The sequence below is a fragment of the Dryobates pubescens genome, chromosome 20, assembly GCF_014839835.1.
Source record: "Dryobates pubescens isolate bDryPub1 chromosome 20, bDryPub1.pri, whole genome shotgun sequence".
In the NCBI taxonomy this organism is placed as follows: Eukaryota; Metazoa; Chordata; class Aves; order Piciformes; family Picidae; genus Dryobates; species Dryobates pubescens.
In genome coordinates, this window is record NC_071631.1 from 1,410,155 (window position 1) to 1,437,565 (window position 27,411).

The 27,411-nt window shown below is 53.4% G+C and overlaps 2 protein-coding genes across 3 annotated transcripts; both read right to left on the reverse strand.

Annotated features, from left to right (window-relative positions):
- Positions 1 to 132: 132 nt before the first annotated feature.
- On the reverse strand, positions 133 to 10,862 carry RCAN3 (RCAN family member 3). Of its 2 annotated transcripts, none has more exons than XM_054170994.1 (5): positions 10,786 to 10,862; positions 5,029 to 5,271; positions 3,809 to 3,982; positions 3,092 to 3,263; positions 133 to 2,317 (listed from the first exon to the last, which is right to left on the reverse strand). In XM_054170994.1, the coding sequence occupies exons 2-5, from the start codon at positions 5,221 to 5,223 to the stop codon at positions 2,109 to 2,111; spliced, it is 750 nt and encodes a 249-aa protein (XP_054026969.1). In that variant the 5' UTR covers positions 5,224 to 5,271; positions 10,786 to 10,862; the 3' UTR covers positions 133 to 2,108. The 2 variants fall into 2 exon arrangements, with proteins under 2 accessions (XP_054026969.1, XP_054026970.1); XM_054170995.1 differs by lacking the exon at positions 10,786 to 10,862 and adding an exon at positions 10,730 to 10,744.
- Positions 10,863 to 15,729: 4,867 nt separating this feature from the next.
- Positions 15,730 to 25,975, reverse strand: NIPAL3 (NIPA like domain containing 3). The gene is made up of 11 exons (XM_009908451.2): positions 25,767 to 25,975; positions 24,141 to 24,209; positions 23,498 to 23,669; positions 23,317 to 23,376; positions 22,211 to 22,356; positions 21,388 to 21,484; positions 19,806 to 19,941; positions 18,621 to 18,709; positions 18,212 to 18,275; positions 17,228 to 17,322; positions 15,730 to 16,100 (listed from the first exon to the last, which is right to left on the reverse strand). The coding sequence occupies exons 1-11, from the start codon at positions 25,863 to 25,865 to the stop codon at positions 15,901 to 15,903; spliced, it is 1,227 nt and encodes a 408-aa protein (XP_009906753.1). The 5' UTR covers positions 25,866 to 25,975; the 3' UTR covers positions 15,730 to 15,900.
- Between the last annotated feature and the right edge of the window lie 1,436 nt (positions 25,976 to 27,411).

Sequence of the window (27,411 nt, forward strand, 5' to 3'; positions counted from 1 at the left end):
CAGTCATTTGGCTCAAGGGGAAGCAGAAACTCTCTGGCCTGCTCCCTCACTTGCACAAGCAGGAAACAGCCTCAGAAAGCTCCAGCTCAGGCCAGCATGGAAGAGGGGTAAGAAACCAGAGGGGAGTGGCACTGCATCGTTTTTATTGTGTCTTTACACAAGGGAAGATGTTGGGATGAGAGTTGTCAAACACTTCACACAAGGTACACTGACAACATCACTTGCTTGGCTTGCCTTAGAAAACTGTTTCTGAAGGTTCTTCCACCGACTCCTACTCACAGCAACTTCTACAAAGGGGGAGAAATGAAACAACCAACAAAACAAACAACCACAGAGGCAAACATCCCAGCTGGACCTTCTGGAACGTCAGAGACACACGAGGCTGGGAGACGACACAGGGGGTTTGGTGTTGGGCTGGGTGGAACAGTGAGACAGAGAGCTCAGACTTGGGAGTGGTTTTAATACCTCTTTAAATAGTGAAGTATTAACATGAAGAGAGAGAGAGAGAGAGAGAGAAATACCAGCCCTGGGAAGGCCAGAGGAACAAACCTCCACTTCCCTACCTTGTTAACACAGCCTGTTCCTGCCTCTGGAACGAGGACCTGCCTGCAGGATCCCATTGAGCAGCTGGATGCTGGTGGCAGGAAGGGGCCACGAGCTGGCACAGCACTGAGCTGGAAGCTGCCATGCCCATGGCAAATCCATGACCACTGCTGCTTGGCTTTTTTTCCTTTCTCTGCCATCACATCAAGTGGGAACACTCTGGAACACTCAGTCAGCACATCATGAACTGAAGCACACCCAAATGAATTTGGGGGAAACCCCACCGAGGCCAACTTCTGAGTGATGGAAATTCCATCCAAGAACATCAGCAGCCTGCTTTGCTCCCAAGGAAGTTTCATTCCTTTTCAAATAGGAAAGGAAAAAAAAGAGCAGGATCAGTCTAGACTGAGAAAGGTTGGTTATAAAACAGCATAAAAGCACAGGAGCATGTGTCTTCCTACTGAGGCCTGCTTGCCTCCTGCTAAAACACTCCAAAATTCACTAAAAGAAGAGCTCTGTGTTTTAGAAAGATGCATCCTGGTCTCAAGAGGTGGCAGCTGCCCCATCAGGCAGGATGCCCCCCAGAAGACAGCAAACAAGGGCTGAGACTGCATTAAAAACTGGCTGCAGGCAACTGATTGTCTTAAACAAAACCAGCAAAGAGGCTGGAGCCCAAGTGGAAGTTCACCGAGGTGGTGTTCACCTCCTGCCAGACCTCAGAGCATGACAGTCACTGAATTTGTGTATAAACAGAGGCCATCTCCAGGAGTGCAGGAACAAACCTTGCTGTGTTTTCAGGGAGGAGCAGACACCACACAGCCAACAGCTGAATCTCTTCCTCAGCTGTCAGTGCACACCGTGGTGTCCAGCAGTGTTCCCCCCAGGCAGGAGCAGCAGCAGTGCTGGGGACAGCCTGGAGCCTGTCTCCTCAGCAGCCTGTGGGTCTTCCTCCCATGTTCTCCAGTGGGTAGCCAGCAGAAGGCCTTGACTCCAGTTCCATGCCTGTATTTGTGCCTCATGCCAAACCCAACCCACATCCCTGGCATTTCTGAGAGCAGCCAAGATGAATCTTCACCTCAGAGAGCTGCAGGCTGGGAAGGAACTTTCAGCCTAAGGAGTAGGTTCCACTTGCATTTAATGCTCTGGTAACTGGGAGCTGTTGCAGCAGCAGAGCTCAGCTTCGAGCTGCTGCACAGTGAACGTCCTTGGATCCAAAGGTGAGAGGGAACATTTCAGCACTGGGTACATCACACTGCACAACATAAAGGAAAGGGCAACACCTCTGCAAAACAAACCCCAAACCCACAGAAGAAACCAAAACAACCACAACCAGACTTCCTACTTCTCACTATTTCAAGTCAGGTGGATTTGCTACACTTAGGGGGGACTAGGCCCTAAAATTAAAGTGCTTTTCAGAGCATTGGCATCCAAACCCTTGAACACGAGAGACAGCTACAAGTAAAACCTGTTGTCGCTATACAGAAGATATAGCAGCAGGACAGACATCAACACAGGGACTCAGGAGGTGTCTGGAGGCTTTGATACTACCTGCAGCATCAGCCAGGTTAACAGTGCATCCTACCCCCGACCTCCAGCCTACAATCAAAGGCTTTGGATTCACTCAGGATTGTGGTGGGTGGCTCTGGGCGCCTCGTCTGCAGGATCTTCTGTTTGGGGTTCTTTATTTCGTCCTCCTCTTCTGTCTCACTCTCACAGACATGAACAACTACACTGGGGGTTGATTCTGTTCCTGCATGGAGCTCATATTTCTCCCCTGAAAAGCAGCAAAACAAGAAGTCATGCTAACACCACCCCCAAGGAGAAGCATGAAGCCACTCTGTCTCAGAGCCTCCACACTGCCTGCAGTGACACAACCAAATACTCCTTCGTTGCCATCTCATCTTCCCTTTGCTCAGCTGCCACACTTCACCAGACCTGCTGTGAGGCCCTAAACCAGGCTCTCTCTCTGTCACACTGCAGTCTGAACATGATCAGTCTTTTAAAGGGATGGAGAGAAGGATGGAGGGAAAAGAAGTGGCTGCAGGCAGCAGAACACAAGCAGCATGCACACACAGTGCCATCATTTGTGCCCTGCATTTAGATGAGGTCTCTAAATGAAAAGCTACAGCAGGATTTAAAGACATGAAGCCTCCTGCTGCCCTGCTTTTCACAGCCAGCACCCAGCACATTGCCTAGGAAGGCTCCTAAAGAAGAGGGACAATTAAGCACAGGAAGCACACACTGGCATCCTTAGTAACTGGAGCTGTCCCTCTGCAAGGGATTGAACTTCTCATTCCTTTGCTTGTTTCCTACTTGGTCCTGAGACTGTGACAGAATTCAGCAAGTGGATGTGATGGAACCAGTACCACACAGCCTGGTTCCAGGCTGCACTTTCAATCAATGAACCAATTAAGTGAAAAATACAAGTGATGGCTCAAGTAAGAAACATCACATAAGACTCAGATTCTACTCACAAGGAGACAAATTCCCTTGGCTGGTTGTTGGTTGGAAGTTAAGCAACAGAAGGCAAGCAGGGAGAGAGCCCTACCTGGTCCCAGCTTGGAGACAGCACACAGCAAGTCATAGTTTATCAGGGGGGTTGCATCTTCACTCTGTTTCCATCCAACTGGTGGAGATGCAGGTGGAGAGATCAGGAACTGTTTCACAGGTTGTGGAGGAAGGAGGTAGGACTTGTCAGCTATTTCACCAGACACCTGCATCTGCAGACAAAGCCAGGAGACAGAGAAGGACAAACATTAGTCCTGGGTTTATTCAGCCTTCCCCAGTAACACACAGCCAGGCTCTGCACCAGCCTAGCTTTAGCAGTAACAGCAGCACAGCTCCTCTCAGCTCTCTTGCTGTGGAAGCCTCAGGGAGATGCTGCAGTTAGGAACCTGGCCAGTGGAAGTGTTGTCATGGAGCTGCACCAGACACAGACAAGCTGCTAAGCCTGCAAGAGTAACCTGCCTGGAAAGAACCTCTTACAAAGAGATCTTTGGAGCCACTTGTTTCCTCTCAGCACATTTCTGCTTATGGGGGAGGGTGGTCCTGTGTCACTCCTCAGGGACTGCTCCAGAACAATCACAACCCTAAGCTCAAGCTGAAAAGCCAAACTGGCCCCTGAAGCATTAATTGCTCAGTGAGGGGAAGTCAGAGGAGAATGAGGCTGAAGGTTAACTTGAGGTGTTTATCACAAACTCAGGAGGCAACACAGGACAGAGGAGAAACAGGGACACATGTGCAGCACCTCAGTGCTCCACCATACCTGTGCAAAGTACAGCTTCAGCTTCTTGCCATTGAAGTCAGTTTCATGCAGCTCTATCCGTGCTCTGGCTGCAGCCTCTGGACTGCTGAAGTTTATCCTCACTCTTCTAAAGCTTTTGAACAGCTGGAATGTCACTTGGTTGTCATAGACCGTGAACAGTGCTTCAAACCTCTCCTAGAGACCAAGTACAAAGATGTCTCCAAACACAAGATGAACATTTTTCACTCACTGAACACATCTGCTGTTCACTTTCCTCTCCCAGATCCCACCCACTTCCTTAACCCCACACATTCCCTCCTCCCCAGGTACCCTGACCTGCACACCTCTGCTCAGAGCTGCTTTGTCTCGCTGTTTCCAACCCAGCTCCACCGGCACCGCTGTGAACCAGCCCCTCACACTTCTTCGTGCACCAAGTGCCACCTGCTGACAGCGGCTCGGAGGTGCAGATCTCAACAAAGAGCGGTGCTCAGACAGGACTCCTGCCCAAACACCTCCCAAACCACCACCTGAGTCACTCAGGTTTTGTTATCAGCTACACTAGAAGTACTGAGTGCTTAAGCCAAGTGTCAGTGTTCTCAGGGTGAACAAAAGGCAAAGCAGCCACCCAAATGAAATCAGTTGTGGGTTACTGGAGATGGATCTCCTCCTTCAACAAACAGCAGCAGCATTCCTAGGAAATGGAGCCTGGAGGGGATCTAAAGGCAGGCACAAAAAAGGGCCCTCTGCTGTGAGGCCAGCCTGAGAGTTTGGGTTGTGACAGCCTGGGGAAGAGAAGGCTCCAGGGAGGCCTTCTGGTGGCCTTTCAGGGCTTGAAGGGGCCAGACTCTTCAGCAGATGTGGTTTGTTCTAAGGTCTTAAGCCACTTCCAAGGTGTTCTCTTCACCCCAGTTAGAGCACACCCTGCAATGCTCTTTTGAAAAGCAAACTCTTTCAACCAAACATTTGGGTTTGGTTTAAACCTGACCTTGGGTGAAAAGAGAAATCAATAAAGCAGGAGAGCTCCTCCTACAAGTGCTGTGCAACGTCAAATGCCAGCAAAGTGAAGAGCTCTCTGCTCTGTGGGACCCAGACTCACTCTGAGCTTGCCAGACAAATGCTTGGGGTTGGTTTTCCCTCCCCAGGTACAATATACAGCAATACACTGAAAATGCAGGCAATATGTTCAAGGGCTGTCTCTCTGCTTACAAACCTACACCCCAAGGGTGCTTCTCTCTACCTACCTTTTCTTCCTGTACCTCAAACACAGCTTCATGGACACTGCAAGCAAAGAGTGAGGTAGGCAAGTCACTTAAATCCATCATCTCCTCCAAGTCATCCTCATTTTCTCCAAAGATCATCTGTTCCTCCTCTTCTTGGTCACTGCTGTAGAGGTCTGACTGGCTGTCACTCCAGGACTTCATGGTGTCTCTGAGCATCCTTCACCCAAAGCAGCTTTCCCTTGGCTTCCAGCTTCCAGCAGGGGTCTGCCATGCCAGAAGACAAAAGCAAGAGGGAAGGGGAAGATATCACATCTTGCTTTGGCTGTTCTTGAAGGCTCTCAGCCACAAAAGAGCAGCACTGTGTCCCATGGCTGGCAGGAAGAGAGACTCTGCTGTTCAGTCAAGGGAGATAAAGGCACTCAGGCCAGTAAGTAAAATTTCCCCTCCCTCTCCTCTGCCACACTCAGGAGCTGCAGAACCCTTTCAGCAGCTCTGCTCCAGGAGAGATTTTTCACTTAACAGCAATTTCTCATTAAATAACTCAAAAGCAAGCTGGCCCAGTGGGAGGAGTTCCTGTTCATGGCAGGGGGGGGGTTGGAACTAGATCTTTAAGGGACCCTTCCAACTGGAGCCATTCTATGATTCCAACACTTCCAGCATGTGCAAATGAGAAAACCATCACTGAGTTCCCTTCTTAAGGACTGACCAACTGCTCAGAGACAGACACAGGGTGTGAGGCTGCCTTACATGAGTTGGATCAATGAGCCCTCAGTGTGGACACCTACAAGCTGTCTGAAGCAGCATGTGCACATGCACACCACTGCACCAGGTGACTGTCACACCTGGACTCAGAGCATCACAACCTCTTGCACAGCCCTGGTGAAACTGTCCCAGCCCAGCAAGCTGCCAGGGAATACTCCTCAGCATCACAGGGAGAAGGATGGCAATGCAAGGAAACAGCTGGCTGGTGCAGCAGCCCTCACTTTCTTTTGTACCTGCTGATTCATGCAGAAAGAGAACAGGAAAGGAGAATACATCAACACAGTGAAAACAAAAGCCACCATCTGGCTTGGCAGCACAGGCTCCAAGGGAGCTCTGGCCTAACAGATCCAACATGCAGCAGGACACAGACACCTACAGCCAAGCCAGGGTAGGTGCAGACAGAACCAAGAGCACTATGCCAGCCTCATCTTGGCTGTGGGCCTGCCTCCCCCAGAGCACCCCCCTCAGAGAGGGGCATGGACCACAGTGACAAACACCTAGCCCAGAGGTGACTGCTCCAAACCCCTGGTTTCTGACCCACCAGAGAACAGAAGACTTGCAAACAATGTGAGAGAGCAAACTGGCACAGAAAAAGGAGAGCCAGGGAACACTGGCAAGTCAAGTCAAAGGATGTAAGGTAACACACAGACAAACATCAATCTTGGCCATGCCATGAAGAGCTTTCAGAAGTTCAGGCTGTCAGAGTCTCATCCTCTAGAAACAAAAGCCAAAGCAGCAGACAAGCAGGAGGCCAAAGAAAATCAGATGAATGGAGGGCCACGATTCCTGGGCCTTACAGTGTGCCTGCAGCACTGCTCCTCTCGTCACTGCTAGCACCACAACTCAGACAGAACTGCCCCCACAGATGATCAGCTGAACCCACTACTCCTCCTTTAAGGTTGTTACCATCCATGATGTCACTTAAGGAGCTGCAATGAGCAGCTTGCTAACAGCAAACCTCGCAGTGACCTGCGGCGTCCCTGGGTTTGGTGTCAGCAGGAGGGACAGCAGCTCAAGGGGGAAAAAGGAGCAGAGAGACAGACAAAAAGGCAGGCCTGGGGTTTGCTTAGGCAAAGAACACACCTGAAGTCTGGTCTGGGTTGATATTCTTTACAGTGAGGCTTCTGTGAGCTCCTTGAATAGAACCCATCCTTTAGCAGTGATACAAGTATGCAAAGATCTGCTGGGAGCTAGAATAAAAACGAGTTACACAGAGCCACACAAAACACTTCCTGAAGCACCAGCTTAAAAGATGTGAAGCACTGGGGAGTGGGGGGAACAGAAACCAGTTTTCTCCTTCTTTTGCCAGACTGTGTTAAAGTCACTCAGAGAATTAAAATGAAGTCCAAAGTCCCAGGGTGAGGAGGCTCTAAAAAGTCTGCAAGTGTTGTTTTGTGCTTGGGGAAAAAGGTCTCAGTGCTGTTTCCCTCTCTGCTTGGTGTCACAGAAAAGGGCAATTCTGTGCATGAGAAGGGGACAACACACAGAAGATGGAGCAGGAGAAGAATGACAGCCAGGGGAACAACACAGTTAAGGAAAGGTCTTTGCCAAAGCACCTTAGGAACAGGAGAAGGATCAATAACAACCTGAAATGCTGGCAAACAAATGCCAGGAGCTCAGGTATCACAGAACACCACAGACTGTGAGAGAGAATGGGAAGGGGGGAGAAAAAAAGAGACAGGGAGAAAAGCCAAAGGAAAAGCCACAAGATGTAGCTCCCTTTACAACTCCCTTTCTAGAAAGTAATGTCTATGAACTTATTAAAGCAACCCAGGAAACAAAGGGATGGCTGTGAGGCCACTGTAATTTTCACCCTGAACTGGTCAACAGACATGAGAGACACTGCCCAGACAGCCTCTTAACACTGAAGAAATTCAACCTGCAGTCCCCACATCTTCAGTCTTCTGTGTCCCAGATGGAAGCAAACCAGCAAGGCACAACTGCTCAGCTGCAGGGCTGTGATGAGAGCCCTGGGGATCCTCCACCGACGAGCTCCCCGTAAACCTTTCCCAGCACCAGCACCCTTGACACGAGGGGAAACTGCTGCTGCTTTGCTCAGCAGCACTTTGGGGTATTATGAAACACAGCAAATTCTGCAGAGGCACAGCTGAGACGCTCTGCAGGTTTGTAAAGAAGTTTAAGGAGCCTGCAGGGAAAGACAGAAACCTGCCTGGGCTCTGCAGGCAGCAGAGAGCCTCCCCGGCCCCACGCTGCATGCCACGCCGAGCCTGCTGGCTTTGAACACAGCAACAACACATTTCACCTGGAGGTATCTGCTGCTCTGCAAAAAGGCAGCAGGTCTCAAATGATGTGGATAAAGCAGATGGGAGAGCTGGGGCTGTTCAGGCTTCCCCACTGCCAGGGGGCAGACGATGGCCTTTTTCTCAGCTAGTCACAGAGACTGAGTTACCAGAAGTCATCTTGCTCCTGCAGAAGGCAAGGGAAGAAACTCCTTCCCTGCTCAGCTGCAGAGGGCAATGAAGTGATGCCCTGAATTCCTGCAAGCAGTCTGCAGGGAAGGGGATTTAACAGAAGGAACCTTAGGCAAAGTTAAGGATAAGAAGATAACAATTCTGCCTGATTTGCAGGACCAACCTGGTGCTGGAAGTGCTCCCTCATGGGAGGATAATTTCAGCCTGCAGACTCCTGAGCAGGGCACAGGCAGGGCAGAAGCCATGGCAAGGGGAGAGCCAGTGGCATTCTGTTATCTCTGAGTGGAGGCAGGAAGGGATTTAGGGCTGATTACAGGCACTGCACCTCACTTCTTACTGCCCAGCACCTGCCTCTCGCAGGGGCTCTGGTCAGCTGCTGCAGAGTGAGAGGGTGTGAAGGGCCAGCCCTACCTCATCCAGGCTGTCATCACCACTGGGGAGGTACATTTCAGCCACACTTAGATCTGGAGGCTGTTTGGAGCTGCCTGAATGCAGATTCCCTGACAAAGAGGCTGGAGGGGAACTGGGTGACAGGTTGGACCGGATGATCTTGGAGGTCTCTTCCAGCCTGGTTGGTTCTGTTTCTTGAGGGCATCAAAGGAAAGTCTGAAGAGCTTCTGGAGGAAGCACTGAGCTAGAAAAGCTGCTTCAGTTAGGTTTTGTTTCCAGAACACCTCACAGCTCTAATTCTTTCCCCATCAGAAACCTACATGGTTAATTTCAGTTCTCCCACAGACTACTTCTGCTTCCTGACTTCACCCAAGTCACTAGCAAAACACCTCTGGTTACTGAGCAAGGCAAAGCTCCCCCAAAAGAAGGGTAAGAGAGGCAAGAATGATGTATGAGTGCTAATTAAGTGGTGCTGCTGGGAGCAGTTCTGTGGGGAGTGCTATGTGAACAGGCTAGGCAGAATTATTTTATGGTGCAATTAGCAGAAAGCAACCAAAATAAAAACCCCAGAAGAAATGCTCCAAGTGTGCCAGGTACCAATGCAGCAGCCAAACTCTGCTGCTGCAGCTTGCTTTGCCTGGGCAAAATCCCTTCCCTCCCCCTGCAAAGTTTAATCTAGTCACACTTATCAAGTAGTCTGATGGAAAGGAACGAATGCAAGTGCTCATTGTTCACACTGCAACCTGCCAGTTCTTCCTGCAGTAAACAATGCAGCATTATGAGCAAATTAATTGCACAAACACCTGGCAGTGCTCTTCAGCAAGCTACCTGATGGCTCTCTCCCCCTCTTACCCAGCAGCACTGAAAGGATCCCCCCAGCACTAAATCCGCCGGGATTAGACCTTGCACTCAGTCCTTTGTTCTTCTGGGAATCAGCAGCTGCTCACTGAAATGGCAGATGACAGGCACTCCTGCTGCACTTCCAAGCACCCTCTTCAACTCCACACAAAGCCTGAGATCTTCCAAAACCTAAGCAAGCTGTGGAAGCGCAGCTCCTGCCATCCATCCCTTGTGTCCGTCAGGGCACGGGCACAGACCACGCCGGTGTCTCCTCCACCTGTGCATCACCTTGACCTGCTCTTCAGGCACTGCTGAAATGCAAGCAGCTTGCTCACATCATCACATCCCATGGCTTCGGGGAGCAATCAGCAGCCTGCTTCCCAAAAAGCCTGATCACGAGGGCTGAAGATGGAGCGGCAGTTCCTGCACCCACAGCCAAGCCTGCTGCGAGGAGTTTCGTGGGAGCACAGAGGAGTTTTCAGTTGGAAAAGGCCTTTAAGATCCTCGAGTCTCGACCCCGGAGCGCTGCAGGGGACTGGCGTGCCCAGGGGAGCTGCCCTGGGCCAGGTACCGGCCAAGTGCAGAGTCAACACAGGACGTGATCAACACAGAGGGGGAGGCAAAAGACCCTCTGGGATCGTTAAATACTAGAAGAAACCTGCCACAGCCCCCCGACAGAGAACCGCAAAACCATTTCGGCTGGAAAACACCCTTGAGACCATCAAGCCCAAGCCAGCACCACCAGGTCACCACTACACCAGGTCCCTCAGTACCACACCTCCAAGGCTCTGAACCCCCTGCAGGGATGGAGGCTCCAGCACTGCCCTGGGCAGCCTGGGCCGGGGCTTGACAGGGCTTATGTGGAAGAAATTGTCCCCAGTATCTCACCCAGAAGCCTCATCCCTGGGGGTGTTTGCAGCCAGGCTGGAGGTGGCTGTGAGCAGCCTGCTGTGGTGTGAGGGGGCCCTGCCCATGGCAGGGGGTTGGAGCTGGCTGAGCCTTGAGGTCCCTTCCCACCCTGACAGTTCTGCGATTCTAACCCTCCCCGGCACAATTCGAGGCCATTTCTTCTTGTCCTACCCCTGGATCCCTTGGAGAAGAGACCAACCTGGCTCCAGCCAGGTTTCAGGGCACTGCAGAGAGCCAGAAAGGTCTTCCCCTCAACCTCCTTCCCTCCAGGCTTGAGCACCCCCAGCTCCCCCAGCCGCTCCTCCCCGCACTTCAGCTCCAGACACCCAACCCTGAGGAGCAACTGGTTGAGGAGAAAACAACTTCGCCGACGCCACCTCGGGACTCACCCAGGCCTCAACCGCGCCCTCACCGACCCCCTCAGAGCCGCCGGGCCGGGCCTCACCTCCACCGCGGGACTGCCGGTGAAGGACGGAGCCGAGGAGCAGCAACAGATGGCCGCCGGCAGCGCGAGGCTGCTGGGTTGAAGCGGGGGGGGCGGAGAGCGGTGGTCTCTCAGCCTCGGTCTCCCGCAGCGGGGGAGCCCCTCAGAGCGGCGGCGAGCGGGCAAGGGGTGCGGAGGGGCAGGGGGGCGGCAAACGGGAGCGCGCCTTCCCCACCCGCTCGCTCCGTGCGGGGAGTGCGCGGGCACGCGCGTGCGTACGCGCGCATCGCCCGAGGGGAGCTGCGGGGAGGCGGCTCGGTGACCCGGATGGAGGGGGCGGGGCTGAGGCTGCGCATGCGCTCAGGCCGTCCCTGCGCTTGCCGTGAGGGGAGGGGGGCGAAGGGCCCAGACCCCACCCCCCAACCCCCCCCCCCCCTTCCACCCCGCCCCCGGCGGAGGAAAAATGGCGGCCGCGGCTTCCCGCCTGGCATCCGGCCTGAACCTCCCCTGGCACAGCTTCAGACTGTGTCCTCTTGTTCTGCTGCTGGGTGCCTGGGAGAAGAGACCAACCCCCAGCTGGCTACAGCCTCCCTTCAGGGAGTCGGAGAGAGCAAGGAGGTCTCCCCTGAGCCTCCTCTTCTCCCTCAGCCTCTCCTCCCAGGGCTGTGCTCCAGACCCCTCCCCAGCTTTCTTGCCCTTCTCTGGACACCTTCCAGCAGCTCAACATCTTTTTGCCTGCCTCAATTATTTTGGCCTTTCCTTGCTGCAATCACATGCTTTATTAATCAATGTGCTGATTTTATTAATCAATGTGCTGCTTTTATTAATCAATATGCTGCTTTTATTAATCAATGTGCTGCTTTATTAATCAATATGCTGCTTTATTAATATGCTGCTTTTATTAATCAATATGCTGCTTTATTAATCAATATGCTGCTTTATTAATATGCTGCTTTTATTAATCAATATGCTGTTTTTATTAATCAATATGCTGCTTTATTAATCAATATGCTGCTTTATTACTCAATGTGCTGCTTTATTACTCAGTGTGCTGCTCTTCCTCCCCAGCCAGCTGTATACTCTGCTTCAGTAGCAGAAGCACCACTCGTGTCCGTGTCAGGGAGGGTCAGATACTGGCTTTTGTAGCTCTCTTGTGGCAATGCATTTTGCAGTGCTCCTGCCACCTGCCTGATTGCTGCCTCGTACCAGAGCTGCCTGGGGGGTGACACACTAACCCCTTCAATGATGGTAAAGAATTGCCACAATGAGTATAAACTCTGGGGCTTCAGTCTGCTGCTTCTGCAAGCACTCCAGCAAACTCCAGCCAGGGTTTTAATTCTGAAGTGCAGCTTTAAAGCCAAAGGCTGCTCTTGATTCCGCCCCCCCCCCATTTGTGGTTTGGGACCCCAAGAGGTGCATTTAATTAAGAATATCCTGAGGGTGATCTTCTGCTTATCCCACTGGACTAGAACCCATGTGGTGAGTGTTAATTAGGTTGGCAAGCATTTGATTAAGCCACGTTGCCAGCACTCTGAATTTTTAAGTGCCTGTATCTCTTGATGGTGTTGTTAGGAAGTGCCCTCAAGCTGTCTGCTCTGCCAAGCACAGGCATGATCTCCTCTGTCTGAAGGATGGCATCTCCCCCAGGACAGCATTCCTGACGAGGATGAGAGGTCTTCCCTGTCTCAGAGAAGCTTGCTGGAGTCTCAGCTGCAGCACTGAGCTGGCAGGCACACAGAAGCCTGAGTCAGGCCACCACCAAGATCACGCTCTTGTGATCTGGCTCCTCTTACGTGTTCCCCTGCTCCTTCAGGCTATTCTTGGATCACATTTTCAAGCTCTTTTCCAAAATCATGAATGCCAAGATGTATTTTTAAAGCCCTGTAAAACTCAGATTTGAAAGCAAACTGTGTGACTGGTAAAGCTGACTTGGAGACTGATGTTAAATGCTGAGCATTAGTAACGCAGCAGCAGCCCCAAACGTGAGCAAAGCTGCAGTTCATTTACAAGCAGCCTGTTAAAAAAAGGTCTCTCACTGTAGCTGGTCCTTAGAGTAGTAAACTAAATCCTGCTTTAACTTCTCCCAAGTCATTTATGGCTGATTAAAGCTGCGCCAAGAGTATGAAGCAGGCCAGAATCCTATAGGGTTCAGCACAATCTTTTATTGAGTTTCATTTCCAAAGGTCTCCCCTAAAAGACAAATCAAATTAAATAGACATGCAGCATGGCTTGTGAAAAATTAAGCAGTTATCCTTAGAGTCCAGTACTGGAAAGCCTGATTTATTTACACATTTGGATGTCAACAAGAGAACATTGTAGGCAGCTCATTGTGTACATTCAGCCAACAGAGGAGCACTGAGTTATGGGTGAGACAGACACTGAGAGAGTATTAAGTGCTCTGGTGCGTTGGGAAGCCACAGTGTGGAGAGGCAACAGCTGTCAGTTCACCTGTCAGAAAGAATCCCAGAATGGCTCAGGGTGGAAGGGACCTCAGAGATCATCTGCTCCAACCTACCTACCATGCCCACACTTGGCTGCTTGAGGCCTCATCCATCCTGGCCTTGAACAGCCCCAGGAAGGAGGCAGCCACAGGCTCCCTGGGCAGCCTCTGCCAGAGTCTCAGCACCCTCCTACTGCAGAACTTCTTCCTCAGCTCCAGTCTGACCCTGCTCTGCCTCAGCTCCCAACCCTCCCCCCTTGGCCTGTCTCTAGCCACTTTCATGAGAAGTCCCTCTGCAGCCTTCCTGTTGTAGTGGAAGGCAGCTCTAAGGTCAAACCAGCTCCTGCCTCCTGGATTAAAAGAGAAGAGATAAGGAAAGTCAGCATTGTTGTACCCTTCCCATTCAGCCTTCCCTGTCCCAGGCTTTGGTTTGCATTGTTAATGAGCAAAAGCTGCACAGGAATTCACAACCCACTGATCACCAGGGAGACAGAGCTGAAGGTAGTAAATCAGTGTCACTGCAGCCCCAGCAAGATAAATGCTCTGGCAGTGGTGGCCCATTCACAGTCCTTATCTCAAGGTACTGAGGATAAAAGAAAAGCTGTTTTGTTTCTTGGTTCCATAAGCTGCAGTGCAGGGGGGGTCACTGATAAGGTCTGCATGGTCAGGTGTGCCAGGCTGGTGAAGAAACTTCACCCACAGGTACAGCCTCCAGGCCCCTGTGCTTTGTAAGGGTGAGGGGAAAGGGTAGAGCTTTCCCTAAGCTGAGCAAAAATGCTCTGAGGTCCCCCCTGGAGTCTTCTCTTCTCCAGGCTGAACACCCCCAGCTCCCCCAGCCTGGCCTCACAGCAGAGCTGCTCCAACCCTTGGTTCCTTTGGACTTGCTCCAGCAGCTCTGTGTCCTCCTTCTGCTGGGGACAGCAGAGCTGGAGGCAGGACTGGAGGTGAGGTCTCAGCAGAGCAGAGCCAAGGGGCAGAATCCCCTCTCCTGCCCTGCTGCCCACACTCCTCTGGCTGCAGCCCAGCACACTGCTGCCTGCTGGGCTGCATGGAGGGCACTGCTGGGGAGCTTCTCAGCAACCAACACCCCCAAGGCTCTCTCTTCAGAGCTGCTCTCAGCCCCCTCTGCACCCAGCCTGGATTTGTGCCTGGGACTGGCCTGACAATCCCAAGTATTTCCAGACTCAATTTGTAGTCACAGCTGGCAAAGCAAACAGGCAGCTAACAGTTCTGTTGTCAGGTACAGTAGGAAGAACCTAGGACTATGTACAAGTCAGTAGAATTCTTGGGCATGTTTGGAGGTGGGAAGAGAAGCTGGCCCTGGGCCAACTGAGAAATAGAATAAATGAATGCAGAAAGCCACTGCTGGAAGGCCAAGGTGCACCCAACCCCCCTGGTGTCAGAGCAGCCACTCCACAGTGCAGAGAACACAACCCCCACTGGCTTCAGAGTGAGCCCCCAGCCACTCCTCTGTGCACACAGGGCAAGGCTGAGAACTGACTGAAAAGCAGAACAATGGCTCTGGGAGGGGAGGTTGGCATCACAGTGCCAGCCCAGCCTGCCTGGCCCAGGAAGTGTTGCACTTTGTCCTTTTCACTTCAGTTCTCCTCTCTGTGTCTATTCTCCCTTCTTATCAGCTTGTAGCCATCTCTGGGAAGCTGGAAAGATAAATATCCTTGAGTCCACAACGCTGCATTGTTCTTACAGGCCTCACTCAGTGCTGGGCTGGGCACACTTCTGGCTGCTTCTCAGACCACTAGCTTCTGCTCACTTCTTTGAAGAGAATAAGAGGAAGGGACCACAGCCTACAACTGAGCTTTTCAACTAAGGAAGGCCAACACCTTTGAGCATTTCAGATCACCAAGCAGCCTCAGCCAGGCAGAAAAGTGATGGAGAATGAGGACCTCATCAAGAGCCACCCAAAGATTCCCCCCAGCCACGTTACTCTTCTCACTCCTTGTTCTTGCAGTGAACAGTGATCCCCTCTGCACCACTGAATCAACCTGCAGCTCCTGCTGTGGAAGCAGAAAGCTGGCAAATCAGCTTTGTTCTAACCTGCCTCCCAATCCAGTGGGGCTGGACAAGCAGTTCACATTCTCAGTGCATACATCAGAGCAGTGGGACAGGAAGTGCCCAAGACTCACATTTGGAAGGGATGAAGTAGCTTTTGCTTAGCCTGCCCAGCTCTGCTGCTCTGAAGACCCAGCAGCAATCAGGACTGGTGCTCAAAACCAATTCCATCTCATTGCCATGTGAGGGGAGCTTGCTGCTCACACAGGGACAGGAGGAGCTGCAGCTCTCCTGGCCATCCCTGCACAGCCTCTGTAAAGGGAAGCTGAAATCCTGCCCTCCCCTCCCCTCTCTCTCAGCAGCTCCTGGAAGCTAAACTCCCTCCCAGCAGGGCCCAAAACTGCACAGTCACTTCTGTCCCCACAGCTCTGCGTTTCCACAGCCCCTGCAGGCTGCTGCACTCGCTGCTGGGCACTGCCAGACAGCTTCACCAGAGAGCTGGGAACTCCCCCTGCCCAACCTCACAGCTACAGAGAGCTGTTGATTTCAATCATCAGCCTTGGAAGTGAAGTTTGGAGAGGAGCTTTGCACTATAATCAGGGTTGGCTTTACACTGGCTTATGTTTTAAGAGGCAAATAAAGAAAGGTCACACTGTGATGCTTCAGCTCAGTCCCTCGCAGGTCACTCACTCCTCCTTGCTGTGCTCCAGCACTCGGTAGGGTGGAGCAGAGACTCCTTTGGATCCATGCTGCTCCTGCACGATGGGCAAGGTAGCTGGGGTGTAAATCTCTGGCATGTTGTCATTGTTCTCTAGGGCACCGTAGGAAAAAGAGGCTTTGAGGTCAGGCTGCACTGCAATCCCTTTGTCATGCATGTTCTGCATGCCTGCAAAGAGCAGAGACAGAGACTCAGTGCTTAGGAACAGAAGTGCATCCCTCCTGCTCCCTGTTCCAGCAGCAAGGGATGACACAGTCTGGGTGTTTGTGATGCTCATCGCTTCCTTGAGTGCTAAATGAAAGCCATCAGGGCCTGCTGCCTGCCACTGGAGCAGCTAATGAAGAAAGAAGCTGCCAGTGAATGAGGGCTGGCAGCCTGGCATTTGTCAAGTGCTGGGCATCCCTCCTCCAGCTCAGTGGAAAGACAGCTCAGCTGTGCTTCCCCAACAGAAATTTCTGCTCCCCTTAGCCTCTACCTTTTGCAGCAGATCTCAGCCTTTCCCACCCATCAGTTCCTCCTGCTGGGTAACACTGAGCCCAGTTCCAAGCATGGGCTCAAAACTAGGTGATGATCTTAAAGGTCTTTTCCACACAGATGATTCTGTGATTCTAGTTCATCTTCCCAGTCCAGGGGAGGCCACAAAGATGAGTGAGGGGTTGGAGCACCTCTGCTATTAGGACAGGCTGGGGGAGCTGGGGGAGTTCAGCCTGGAGAAGAGAAGGCTCCAGGGGGACCTCAGAGCTGCCTGCCAGGACCTGAAGTACAGGAAGGCTGCAGAGAGACTTTTCCTGAGGGTGTCTGAGACAGGCCAAGGGGAAATGGTTTGAAGCTGAGGCAGAGCAGGGTTAGACTGCAGCTGAGGAAGAAGTTCTGCAGTAGGAGGGTGGTGAGGCTCTGGCACAGGCTGCCCAGGGAGGCTGTGGCTGCCTCCTGCCTAGGGGTGTTCAAGGCCAGGCTGGATGAGGCCTTGAGCAGCTGAGTCTAGGTGAGAGGTGTCTGTGGTGGGTCTCTGCCCATGGTGGGGAGGTTGGAGCAGATGAGCTCTGAGGCCCTTTCCAACCTGAGCCATTCCATGACTCTGGGGCTGTGATGAAATATGCCATCCTCTCTTGTGCCAGAGGGCCCAGCACAAATGACCTCTTCCCTGCTCCACATCCCCCTCATGAAGCACAAAGAGAAGGAAAACAACAGAGCTGCCTGATACAGCCAGGCAGCCTCCAGCTCCTAGAGCCTGAGCTCTCACTGTGAAGCCCAACACTTAGAAGCCTGCTAAAGCACTTAGTTTGTGCTGTTACCTGGCATGGCATCCATTGAGATGTAAGGTTCAAATGGGACAGATTTCTTCCTGTTTCTTGTGATCAGGAAGACACCCAGAAATGCTATGAGGCACCTGAGAGAGAAGACAAGATCTCCTGAGATCATTCTGAGAGGGAGAGGAGGGAACATGGCATGCTGGTGCTCCTCAGTGCCTATCATGCAGCTCCATCAAGAATTCACAGGTGGAAAGTAAGGAATTGTGAAGTCAGCTGCAGGGAAGGGCCTCAGCTAACAACCCTCTGCAAAAGGATGTCAGAAAAGGTGAAACTGCTCTGATTGCAGCACAGTGCAGGAAACAGCCTTCATGGTAACTCATTACCTAACCCTGGCTCACTAAAGGCAAAAGGAAGCATAGCAAAAGTTGGCTTTCTTGGAGGAGATTCCAGGATTTAGCAGCTTGACCTCTGCAAGGTTCCCCACAGGCAGGCCACTAACAGCTCTCATCTGGATGTCCCCAGTGTGCTGACAGAAGTCACAGTTCATTCATTTCCCACTTGGGAGGTTGTGGACTCTCCTGCTCTGGAGACATTGCAAACCCCTGCCCTAGGTGAGCCTGCTCTGGCAGAGGGGTTGGACTGGATGATCTCCACAGCTCCCTTCCAAGCCCTAACACTGTGATTCTGGGAAGGCTCAGTGCAAAACCTCAATGAGATGCCCTAGGGAAGGCTTCTCTTGGCTATTCTGCATTCATGGGCAGGACACTTGGGAAAACCAGCCCACATGCTTGAAGGTCCAAGCTGATCCCAGCACAGCCAGGGAGGGATTTAGTGCTCATCATGGTCCACTTGCAACAGGACACTGAGCTGTGAGCCACCCTCTGCTCCAACAGAGGAACTGCTTTCAGTGTGCCCTCCCCTCCAAGGCAGCCCCTGGACATACATGGCTAGAGAGAAGAGATGCACCTGAAACACTTCAGTCACATGAAGCACCACTTCTCTACCAAGGAAGCCTGAAGCACTTACCCCAGTGCAAACATGCAGATGTGGAGGACATCTTCCCCAGTGAAATCCAGGTAAAAAGTTGCTCCTTGAAAGGAAAATAAACCTCATGAGATCCCTCTTGCCAGCTTGCATGAGCAACCAGTGCTGCACCTCCAGAAGCCACACCATGCAAGATTCCTGCCTCTATAGGCAGCACCTTTAGGGTTTCCCTGCTCCCAAGGCAGGAGGGGAGGGGGTGGCCTCATCTCCCCTTCCACACAGCTCATCGCCAAGTCCTTTACGATTCCGCTCCCCGGTGGAGAGGCAGGGCAGCCTCCCCTGCAGCACAGCAGCTAGGGCAGACCTCTCCAAGCTGGGCCAGGAGGTGGTGAAGGAAGCCCTGCTGGGAGGGTTGGAAGCCTCTCTGCTAGCAAAGCCTGGACACTGTTACCTGCAGTGATGGCTGCAGTGGTGGACAGGATGTAGCCGACGCTGGCGATCTGCGAGGAGTCGTAGAGCTGAGAGGCCTGAGCCAGGAACCTGCCACAGGGACAAACAGGAGGTGACTGGGGAAGGAGACACCAGCTGTGGAGCAGCCCCTGGGGGACAGGCTGGGGAGGGCTTCTTGTTGGAAACACCTTTCCAGAGTCATGCCACCAGTTTAAGAAACCTTATTCCCTCTCTCACTGAACCTGCAGCAGCATCCTTTGGAGCTCCTACCAAGGACAGAAAAGTGAACCTTAAGCTTGCCCTGGCTAAAGGCAGGGAAGTTGCTGCCCCTGAAATGTCTCTCCCATTTGGAACAGCTTTTCACCTCTGCTGCTAGCAGCTGTTTGTTATTGCAGCTATGGAGAGGAATAAAGACAAACAGAGCCATCACCAGCAGCCCTGATGCTGCACTCTGGTTGCAGCCAGGGCACAGACACTCTGCTGGATTTGCCTCCACTGCTTTGCAAATACCTGAGTGATGGATAGGTTTGGGAGTAGAGCTGCTTGGCAGTGCCACCACATGGAAAAGCAAAGAACACAAGCACCCCAGGCTCCTCTGACAGGGAATTGAGGGCAGGTCACAGAAGACAATGGGTCATTCTTCTAAAGTTTAATTAGCATTCTTGGAGGCAGATGATGGTTGGACTTGATGGTCTTGATAATGGATGCACTTGAGTGTTCAGCCTGGAGAGGAGAAGGCTCTGGGGAGACCTCAGAGCAGCCTTCCAGTACCTGAGGGGGGCTACAAGAAAGCTGCAGGGAGACTTTTTGCAAGGGCTTGTAGTGACAGGGTGAGAGGGGATGGATGGAAGCTTGAGGAAGGGAGATTTAGACTGGACATGAAGAAATGCTCAGCAGTGAGGGTGGGGAGACCCTGGAACAGGCTGCCCAGGGAGGCTGTGGCTGCCCCCTCCCTGAAGGTGTTCCAGGCCAGGCCTTGAGCAACCTGGGCTGGTGGGAGGTGTCCCTGCCCATGGCAGGGGGTTGGAATGAGATGGTCTTGAAGGTCCCTTCCAACCCAACCTATTCTATGAACCTATGAACCTTGGAGGGCTTTTCCAGCCATGGTGACTCTGTCATAGCAAGGAGGCACTGAGCAGTGACCCCCAGGGCCCAGCACAAGGACAGAGAGAGCCGAGAGCCTTACGTTGCTTGGTAGAGCGCCGTAGCGACCATGCACACCAACATGATGTAGAATATGGGGTAGTCCAGCTGCAAGTTCCCTTGGATGGAGACCACAAGCATGCCTGCCACGGCCTTCACTGTCACCACAGTCATGGAACCTGTGAAATGTTCACCAAGGCTCAGCTGAGGCACCTGAGGGATGCTCAGTGGGGCAGACTGCTGCTCCTTCGCCCCACGCGTGGCAGTCCCGAGGTCCCTGCAGTGAGGCACTGGAGTGGGCTGCCAAGAGAACTCGTGGATGCCCCATCCCTGGAAGTGTTTAAGACCAGGCTGGATGAGGCCTTGAGCAACCTGGGCTAATGGAATGTGTCTCTGCCCATGGCAGGGGGTTGGAAGTGGATGATCATCAAGGTCCTTTGCAACTCAAACCACTTTGTGATTCCCATTTCTTGAAAGCACAAGGCCAGGCCACTCAGAATGAGGACAGCTCCTTTGGCTTATAATGCCAGCAGCCTCTGAGGCACCACCTGCTGAAACCCAGCCCCACACCAGCCAAAAGCACAGCAAAGAGAGAGCACTGCAGTCACTGAGGCTGCACACAGAGCTAAGCCTGAGGAGTGTGACACAGATTCAGCAGCACTGCGTCGCTGCCTTGCTCTTACTCAGCCTCTTTAAACTTTAATTGATCACAGCTGCTTAAAGAAAACCCCAACAGGCTCATGCAGAGAAAGGTGCAAGTGAAGTCCTGGCCTCCCCAAAGTCACTGCAGGATCCCACTGGAGGCTGTGAGGATCTCCAAAGCAGCACTTGACCTCAAGCCCAGAGGCTCTCCCAACAGGGCCACGCTGGACTGGCAGAGGATTTCTCATCGTGTCTGCAGCCACCAGCAGGAGGATTCTTGTAGGTCAAATCCTCTCTTCCACCCACTGCACAGATAAGATCTGGCAGTGTGCTCTGCATGCAAACACCTCCAACAAGCAGTCTGCACTATCTGCAGCTGGCAGATTCTTTGCCATTAAGAGAAATAAACCTTAAGTGTTCAAAGGCCATCTGCAAAGGTCCTGAACATCACTGCAAGGCTTCACCTAACCTGCAGCAACCTTTCTGGGGCAGATTGGTGCACTTGGGGACATTGATTAGGTTAACCTCATTCCCTGTATGCCACAGATGCTTCAGTTTACTGCAGTTTACTCTTCTGAGCCAGGGTTAGCTCTTACAGAATCACAGAATGGGAGGGGGTGGGAGGGACCTCTGGAGATCCTGGAGTCCAACCCCCCTGCCAAGGTAAGGTCACCTAAAGCTCACACAGGATCTCATCCAGGAGGGTTTTGAATGTCTCCAGAGATGGGAGCCTCCACCACCTCTCTGGGCAGCCTGCTCCAGTGCTCTGTCACCCTTACAGAAGTTCCTCCTCATGCTCAGATGGAACTTCCTTGTGCCCACTGCCCCTTGTCCTGCCACTGGGCACCACTGTCCCACCCTCCTGGCACCCACCCTGTAAGTGTGTGTCAGCAGGCCCAGGCAGGTCCCAGCTGATCCCTGGGGAGCACACTGCACCCAGGCTTTGTGTCTGCACCATCTCCTGTCAGTTCATAGCAACTCACCCAGCAGAGCCACCAGCAGAAGAATAACCACAATGTAATTGGCATTTTTCTCCTTGTAAAAATACAGCAGCAGGCAGAACATGATGATCTCCACCAGCTGCAGAAGAGAGGAATGAGAGTCTCACAACACAGGATGGGCTTGGCAGCAAATGGATTCTGAGCCAGCCAAGCCCTGGAGTCACACAACAGGGCAAAGCAAAGGGAAATGAGGATCCCACACGATCATGGATCCCATTTAGCATGATCTTAGCTCCTAATCAGATGAGCTATTCAAAAGTTTCTTGCTGAACAGGAAGCATGGGACATTTGTGAGAGGATCTTCATGGTAAAGCAGCAGATGAAACAGCCCTGGCTGATGATCCACAGCAGAGAGCTCAGCCTGCTGCCCAGGATGTGGGCCCTGGAGCACACAGCTCATGAACTGCCACAGCTCCAGTCAAGCCCACAGACCCTCCCAAGACTGCTCAAGGACAGACTGATGGCCCCAGAGCAGGCCACTCCAGAAAAAGCCCAGAAGCAGGCAGAGCATTTGGACACCTCTGGAGCAGCTGCTCTCAGCTGCCATCCATACCAGAGGCTGAAGCTGCCAGCTCAGGGAGGGAAGGAGCTGTTAACAGCTCTCCAGTTCAAGGGAATTCAGCCCTAACAGAATCATTCAGAGAAGGAATGGGAGGGCTCCTGCAGGTGTGTCCACACACAAGGTGGAACTGACAGCAGGGGAAGCTGGGAGAGGTTTGTCAGCAAGCACAAGGAATGTGGTTAGTAACAAGAGAGAACAATGCAGGGAGCAGGAAGCTGCCCCCCCTTTCCTGGGCCACCTTACCATATACAAGAGAAATGGCCAGCTCACTAAGTGCCTAGTGATATTCTCTCCTGTCATCTTCTCATGACTATTAGGTCCAAATGTTATCAGCAGGTAAGTTCCAACAATTGCCAAACCACAGCCTACAAAGGACAAAACATAGCGCCCTGGGGGCAGCCAAGGCACAGGGAGAGAGAGGGGACAAGGTTAGTGGGGTTAGTGTGGCTGCACAGAGCAGCCCTGCACATGCACCAGGGCCCTGGGGACGTTCCCCTGGCTGAGTCATTCCTCTGCCCTTCGTGCCCCACCTTCCAAACAGCAGAGCCAAAGCCACCCTGGGCCCCGTGTGTGCTGCCAGCCCAGAGGAGAAGCTCACAGCAGGTAGCAGCTGCAAGAGCCCTCTGGGAGCCTTAGCCCAGCCTGGCACTGCCCACAGCCCATTTTCCAGGAGAGGGCAGGATGAGAGCCCCCAGCTCTGCAGATGAAACCCAGGCAGTTCAGCTGTCACAGAGCCAGAGCCCTGAACTGCAGCCCCAGCCCAGAGAACAGTGAGGCTGGGGAGACACTGGAACAGGTCAGGTTGTGGCTGTCCCCTCCCTGGAGGTGTTCAAGGCCAGGCTGGATGAGGCCTTGAGCAGCCTGGCTCACTGGGAGGTGTCCCAGGGGTGGAACTGGATGAGCTTTAAGGTCCCTTCCAACCCAAACCATTCTCTGAATCCATGGCCCATGGTTCCCCAACCCTGCAGGCACCATTCCCCTGGATTCCCAGAATCTCTGAGGTTCAGAGGGTTTGGCACAAGACAGAAAACAAACAACAACAAAGAACCCCAATCCAACCCCCCCAAACCCACCCCAACTCCACAAACCAAACCCCCCCCAGGCATTGTTCACAAGCAGAGGACAGCTGAACCTGAGGAGCTGCAGGAGCCCAGCCTGGTGGAGCTTGGAAGGGCCCTCTGGCAATCACCCAGCCCAACCCCCATGCCAGAGCAGGTTTGCCTGGGTCAGGCTGCACACAGCTGATGGAGATCTCACCACCCTTCTAATGATGGTCCTTGAGAGGTCATGCTCTGTGTTGAAGGGTTTGTAAACAGGGAGGGAAAATGAGAAGGAACCTTGGAACTTACTCAAGAACTCCTTGGGCTTCCATTTTTCTTTAATAAAGATAATTCCTATGATTGCACTGGCTGGGGAAAAAGGGAGGGCAAACAAAAGAGAGAGAAAGAGTGAGCTGTGCAGCAGCCAGCACTCAGCACCCCAGCCCTGCAACACTCAGCCTTGCAAGGCTGCTGCCTCTTTGCCCCTTACCTACAACAGACACTGCACTGAGTGGCACAATCAGGGAGAGAGGAGCAAAGGCATAGGAGGAGAACACTCCCAGCTCCCCCAGCAGCAGCAGCAGCAGCCCACACCACCAGGTCTTGGTTCTGAAGTAGGCTCGGGGGTCCTTGGAGCCTGCCAGCCTGATGTGGCTGTACTTCTGGAGAAGGAAAACCAGGCACAAAGATGATGGAGTGGAACATCTCCCTGCTGAGGGAGCTGGGGCTCTGCAGCTCGGAGCAGAGCAGCCTGAGGGCTGCCCTCACTGCTGGCATAAGGATGTGCAGGGCAGTGGCAGGAGGATGGAGCCAGGCTCTGCTCAGGGATGGCCAAGGACAGCACAAGGGGCACTGGGGGCAAGCTGGAGCACAGGAGGTGCATCAGGAGCAGAAGGGAAAACCCTTTCACTCTGAGGGTGACAGAGCCCTGGAGCAGGCTGCCCAGAGAGGCTGTGGAGTCTCCTGCTCTGGAGCCATCAACCCCCCTGGCTGTGTTCCTGGGTGACCTGCCCTGGGTGACCCTGCTCTGGCAGGGGGTTGGGACTGGAGGATCTTTCCAGTTCTCTCCCAAGCCCTAACACTCTGATTGCTGCTGTCCAGTGCAGGATGAGTGTTTGCTTCATGGCACTCACCTGGAGGTTGAGGGCAATACTGGTGACAAGATGGCCAAAAATAGCCAGCAGGGCTCCAATCAGGTTCTCCTGCAACAGCAAAGCAAAGGCACAGGCATGACACTTGGCCGGGGGGCTCTGAAGGAGCTGGGAGCTTTCTGCACAGCCTGGAAGGGAACAGACTTGTAAAGCAGCTCCAAGATCACCTGCCAACAAAGCCTCTGTTTACCTTCCTGCTTTCCCAGGGCAAGCCAGGTAAGCTCCCTGTGGCTATCTTCCAAATCTCTGAAGCTCAGGGGAAAAGGCAGCAGACAGACTCAGCAGCCTTCCTGAACAGCCACACAAAGGAGTGTGAGAGGGCTGCATGCTAGACAGCCTGAGAGCAGCCCAGGCTGGGGGAGGAGGAGGCTGACAGCAGCCCTGCAGAAACACACTTGAGGGTGCCCACAACAGGCACTGGCAGCCCAGAAGGGCAGTGGCAGCCTGGGCTGCACCAAAAGCAGCATGGCCAGAGGTGGAGAGGAGATCCTGCCCCTCTGCTCTGCTCTGGGGAGACCTCACCTGCAGTGCTGTGTCCAGCTCTGGAGCCCTCAGCACAGGAAGGACTTGGAGCTGATCAGGAGGGTCCAGAGAAGGCCATGAAAATGCTCAGGGGCTTGGAGCAGCTCTGCTACAAGGACAGGCTGAGGGAGCTGGGGGTGTTCAGCCTGGAGAAGAGGAGGCTCCAGGGGAGACCTTTCCCTTTGGAAGACTCTTTTTGTGAGGCTGTTGGCTGCCCTGGGATTCAGCAGTGTGAACCAGGAGCACCTGCACTGCACCCTGTGGGGCACATCTTAAGCACTACTCTGCTCCTCTCTTCTCTGCTGGTTCAGGGGAGGACTGAGCCTAAGCAGGCAGCTCAGTTCTCACAGATTCTATGCTGCTTTTTGTAGGAACTAATTATTCCAAGGCAACAGGGGACTGGTAGCAGCCCCCAGCAAGCCCCCAGCCCCTTCTCCATTAGCATTCCCAACTCAGCAACAATTCTCACGGTCTGCAGAAGAATTTGAAACGCAGAAGAATGCAAAGCAGGCTGAGTCACAAAGGAAATGCACTCTGGGAGTGAAGAGAAGAGCCTAAGGCTAAGCCAGGCCACTCAGCATTTGTGTCTAGAGCTCATTAGGTGTCATTAGCACTCTTCATTGCAGTGCTGCTCCCCAGCACAGAGCCTGGTACCTCCTTGGATGGCTGTGGGATGACCCAGCTCACGTCCCTGCTCCTCCCTGAACGCTAAACAGACAACCCAGGGGCTTGGAAGGAGATGATCTGTAAGGTTCCTTCCAACCCATTCTGTGACCTCCACTACTGCAGGCTGGGTCAGTCTGAAAAGGCACCCAGCAGGGCTCCTTGCACCTAACCTCCTCTAGGCATCCACACCTCCCAGCTGCCCATCCTTTCTCCACTGTGTTTGGCTCTCCAAGGCTCACAACTTGGTCTCCTGGCTTACACACACAGCACACAATACCCTGGGGCCTCCAGGTGAGGCTAAACACCAACAGTGACTTCCTGCAACAAAACCAGACCAGACCCAACCCAAACTACAGTGGTGCTGCCAGCTCAGTTGACTAGTTCAGGCCTCCTAGGGTTAAACTGAGACACAAATCTGACCTTGTAAGAAAAGGAGTCAATGTGTGGCTGCACAGAAACTGCTGCTGTGGCCAAGGGGAGTTGCTGAAGCTGCAGGTTGGGACTGTTGCCTCCTTCCATTCTGGTCGATTGGAGTCTTTGCTTTTCAGCCTCTTTGATGCTGGAGCTTCTCTTCAAAGGAGAGACTTGGACCCTGCTGGAAATGCCTTGTCTGTCACTCGGTGCCACTTCTCATCCATCCTGTTTCCCTGGGCAAGCAACAATTAGCTCAGTTGAAAGCAAAATGAACTGCTGTGCTCTGCCTGCTGCTTTTCCTCCCCTGTCAGCTCACACTGCAGGCAGGGCAGGCACCACCTGCAGAAGCACAGATGAGGCAATCACTCCAGCCAAGTTTTCTTCCTCCAAGGTGATACTGAGAGGAAAAACAAACAAACAAACAAACAACAAAATACAGAGGATTAAGCCAAATGGACTCAAAACCTGCAGTGAAAGCCTGGTGAAGGACAGGCCACAGAGAACTCCCTGGAATCAAACCAGCAGCAGAGTTGAGTAGGTTTGAACTGCCTGCTTACAAAGCCTCAAAGAGAAACTGCCACAGACCTCACTTGGCCCCAAGGGTGACACATTCAGCTGGCATTTACCATCAGGCCTTGCCATTTGGAAAGCTCTCATTACAAAGCCTCTGAAGTTCTCCAAGCCCTGCTTTTCATTTCCATGCTGCCTCTGTTGTTTGCTCAGGACCCAGCACCACGTTAGTCACACCATGCCCACGTGCTAGGGATGACAGTGCTGCTCTTCATGCAAGCAGAGGTCACTTCAGTGGAACCGCTGCGAGCAGACTGTGGAGGCTAAATCGCTCAGAGCCAGACTCATTAGAGGCGTCTGGAGAGCACCACACACAGCAAGCCTGCCTGAGGTCCCTGCATGTTGCACAGCTCCTTCCACCAAAGGCCTCCAGGAGCATCGGCATCACCCCTGCTGTCGCACAGAGGGGCACGGCGGTGCTGACACTGCGGGGCTGTGACACAAACCCTTCTGGGGCCACTCCAAGACTGTTTGAAACGGTGCAAGCTGTGCATCCCCTGGACTCAGAGCCTGGGCAAGTGGCCTGCGGTCTGCTCTTGAGGCAGCAGGACCCAGCTCATGCCCCGGCTGCAAGCTCTCCGGGCAGCCTTGGCCCCAGAGGGACGACTTCAACTGGAGCTTGTCCCAGCGCCTCCAGCAGGGCAGGAGCTGGGTTAGTGTGGCAGCTTACACACCAAAGGGCAAAGCTACGCCGTCCTGAGGGGAGATGGAGGGCAAAGCCCCCTCCCACGGCGAGGAAGCGCGGCCAGCGCAGGGCAGAGCCTGGCTGAGGCTGCCCCCAGCTCACCCACCCCGGGGGGCCGCCCTGCCCTGCCGAGCCCTGCTGACAGACCCCAGCGGCGCCTTGTTTCCGACCCGACCCCTCCGCCGGCCCCTCACGGCCGCAGGGGCAGCGGCGGCCTGCCCCGGACCCACCTGCAGCCTCAGGGAGAGGAGCGCACACACCGCCCCCGCCGCGCTGTCCCCATGGCCCGGCCCTTTGGGCCCCCAGCGCCGGTTCCCGGCCGGGCGCCGCGGTCGGTTCCGGTCCGGCCGCTGCGATTTGCCGCCAGCGCTGTCAGTCCGGGGCCGTGCCGCGGCT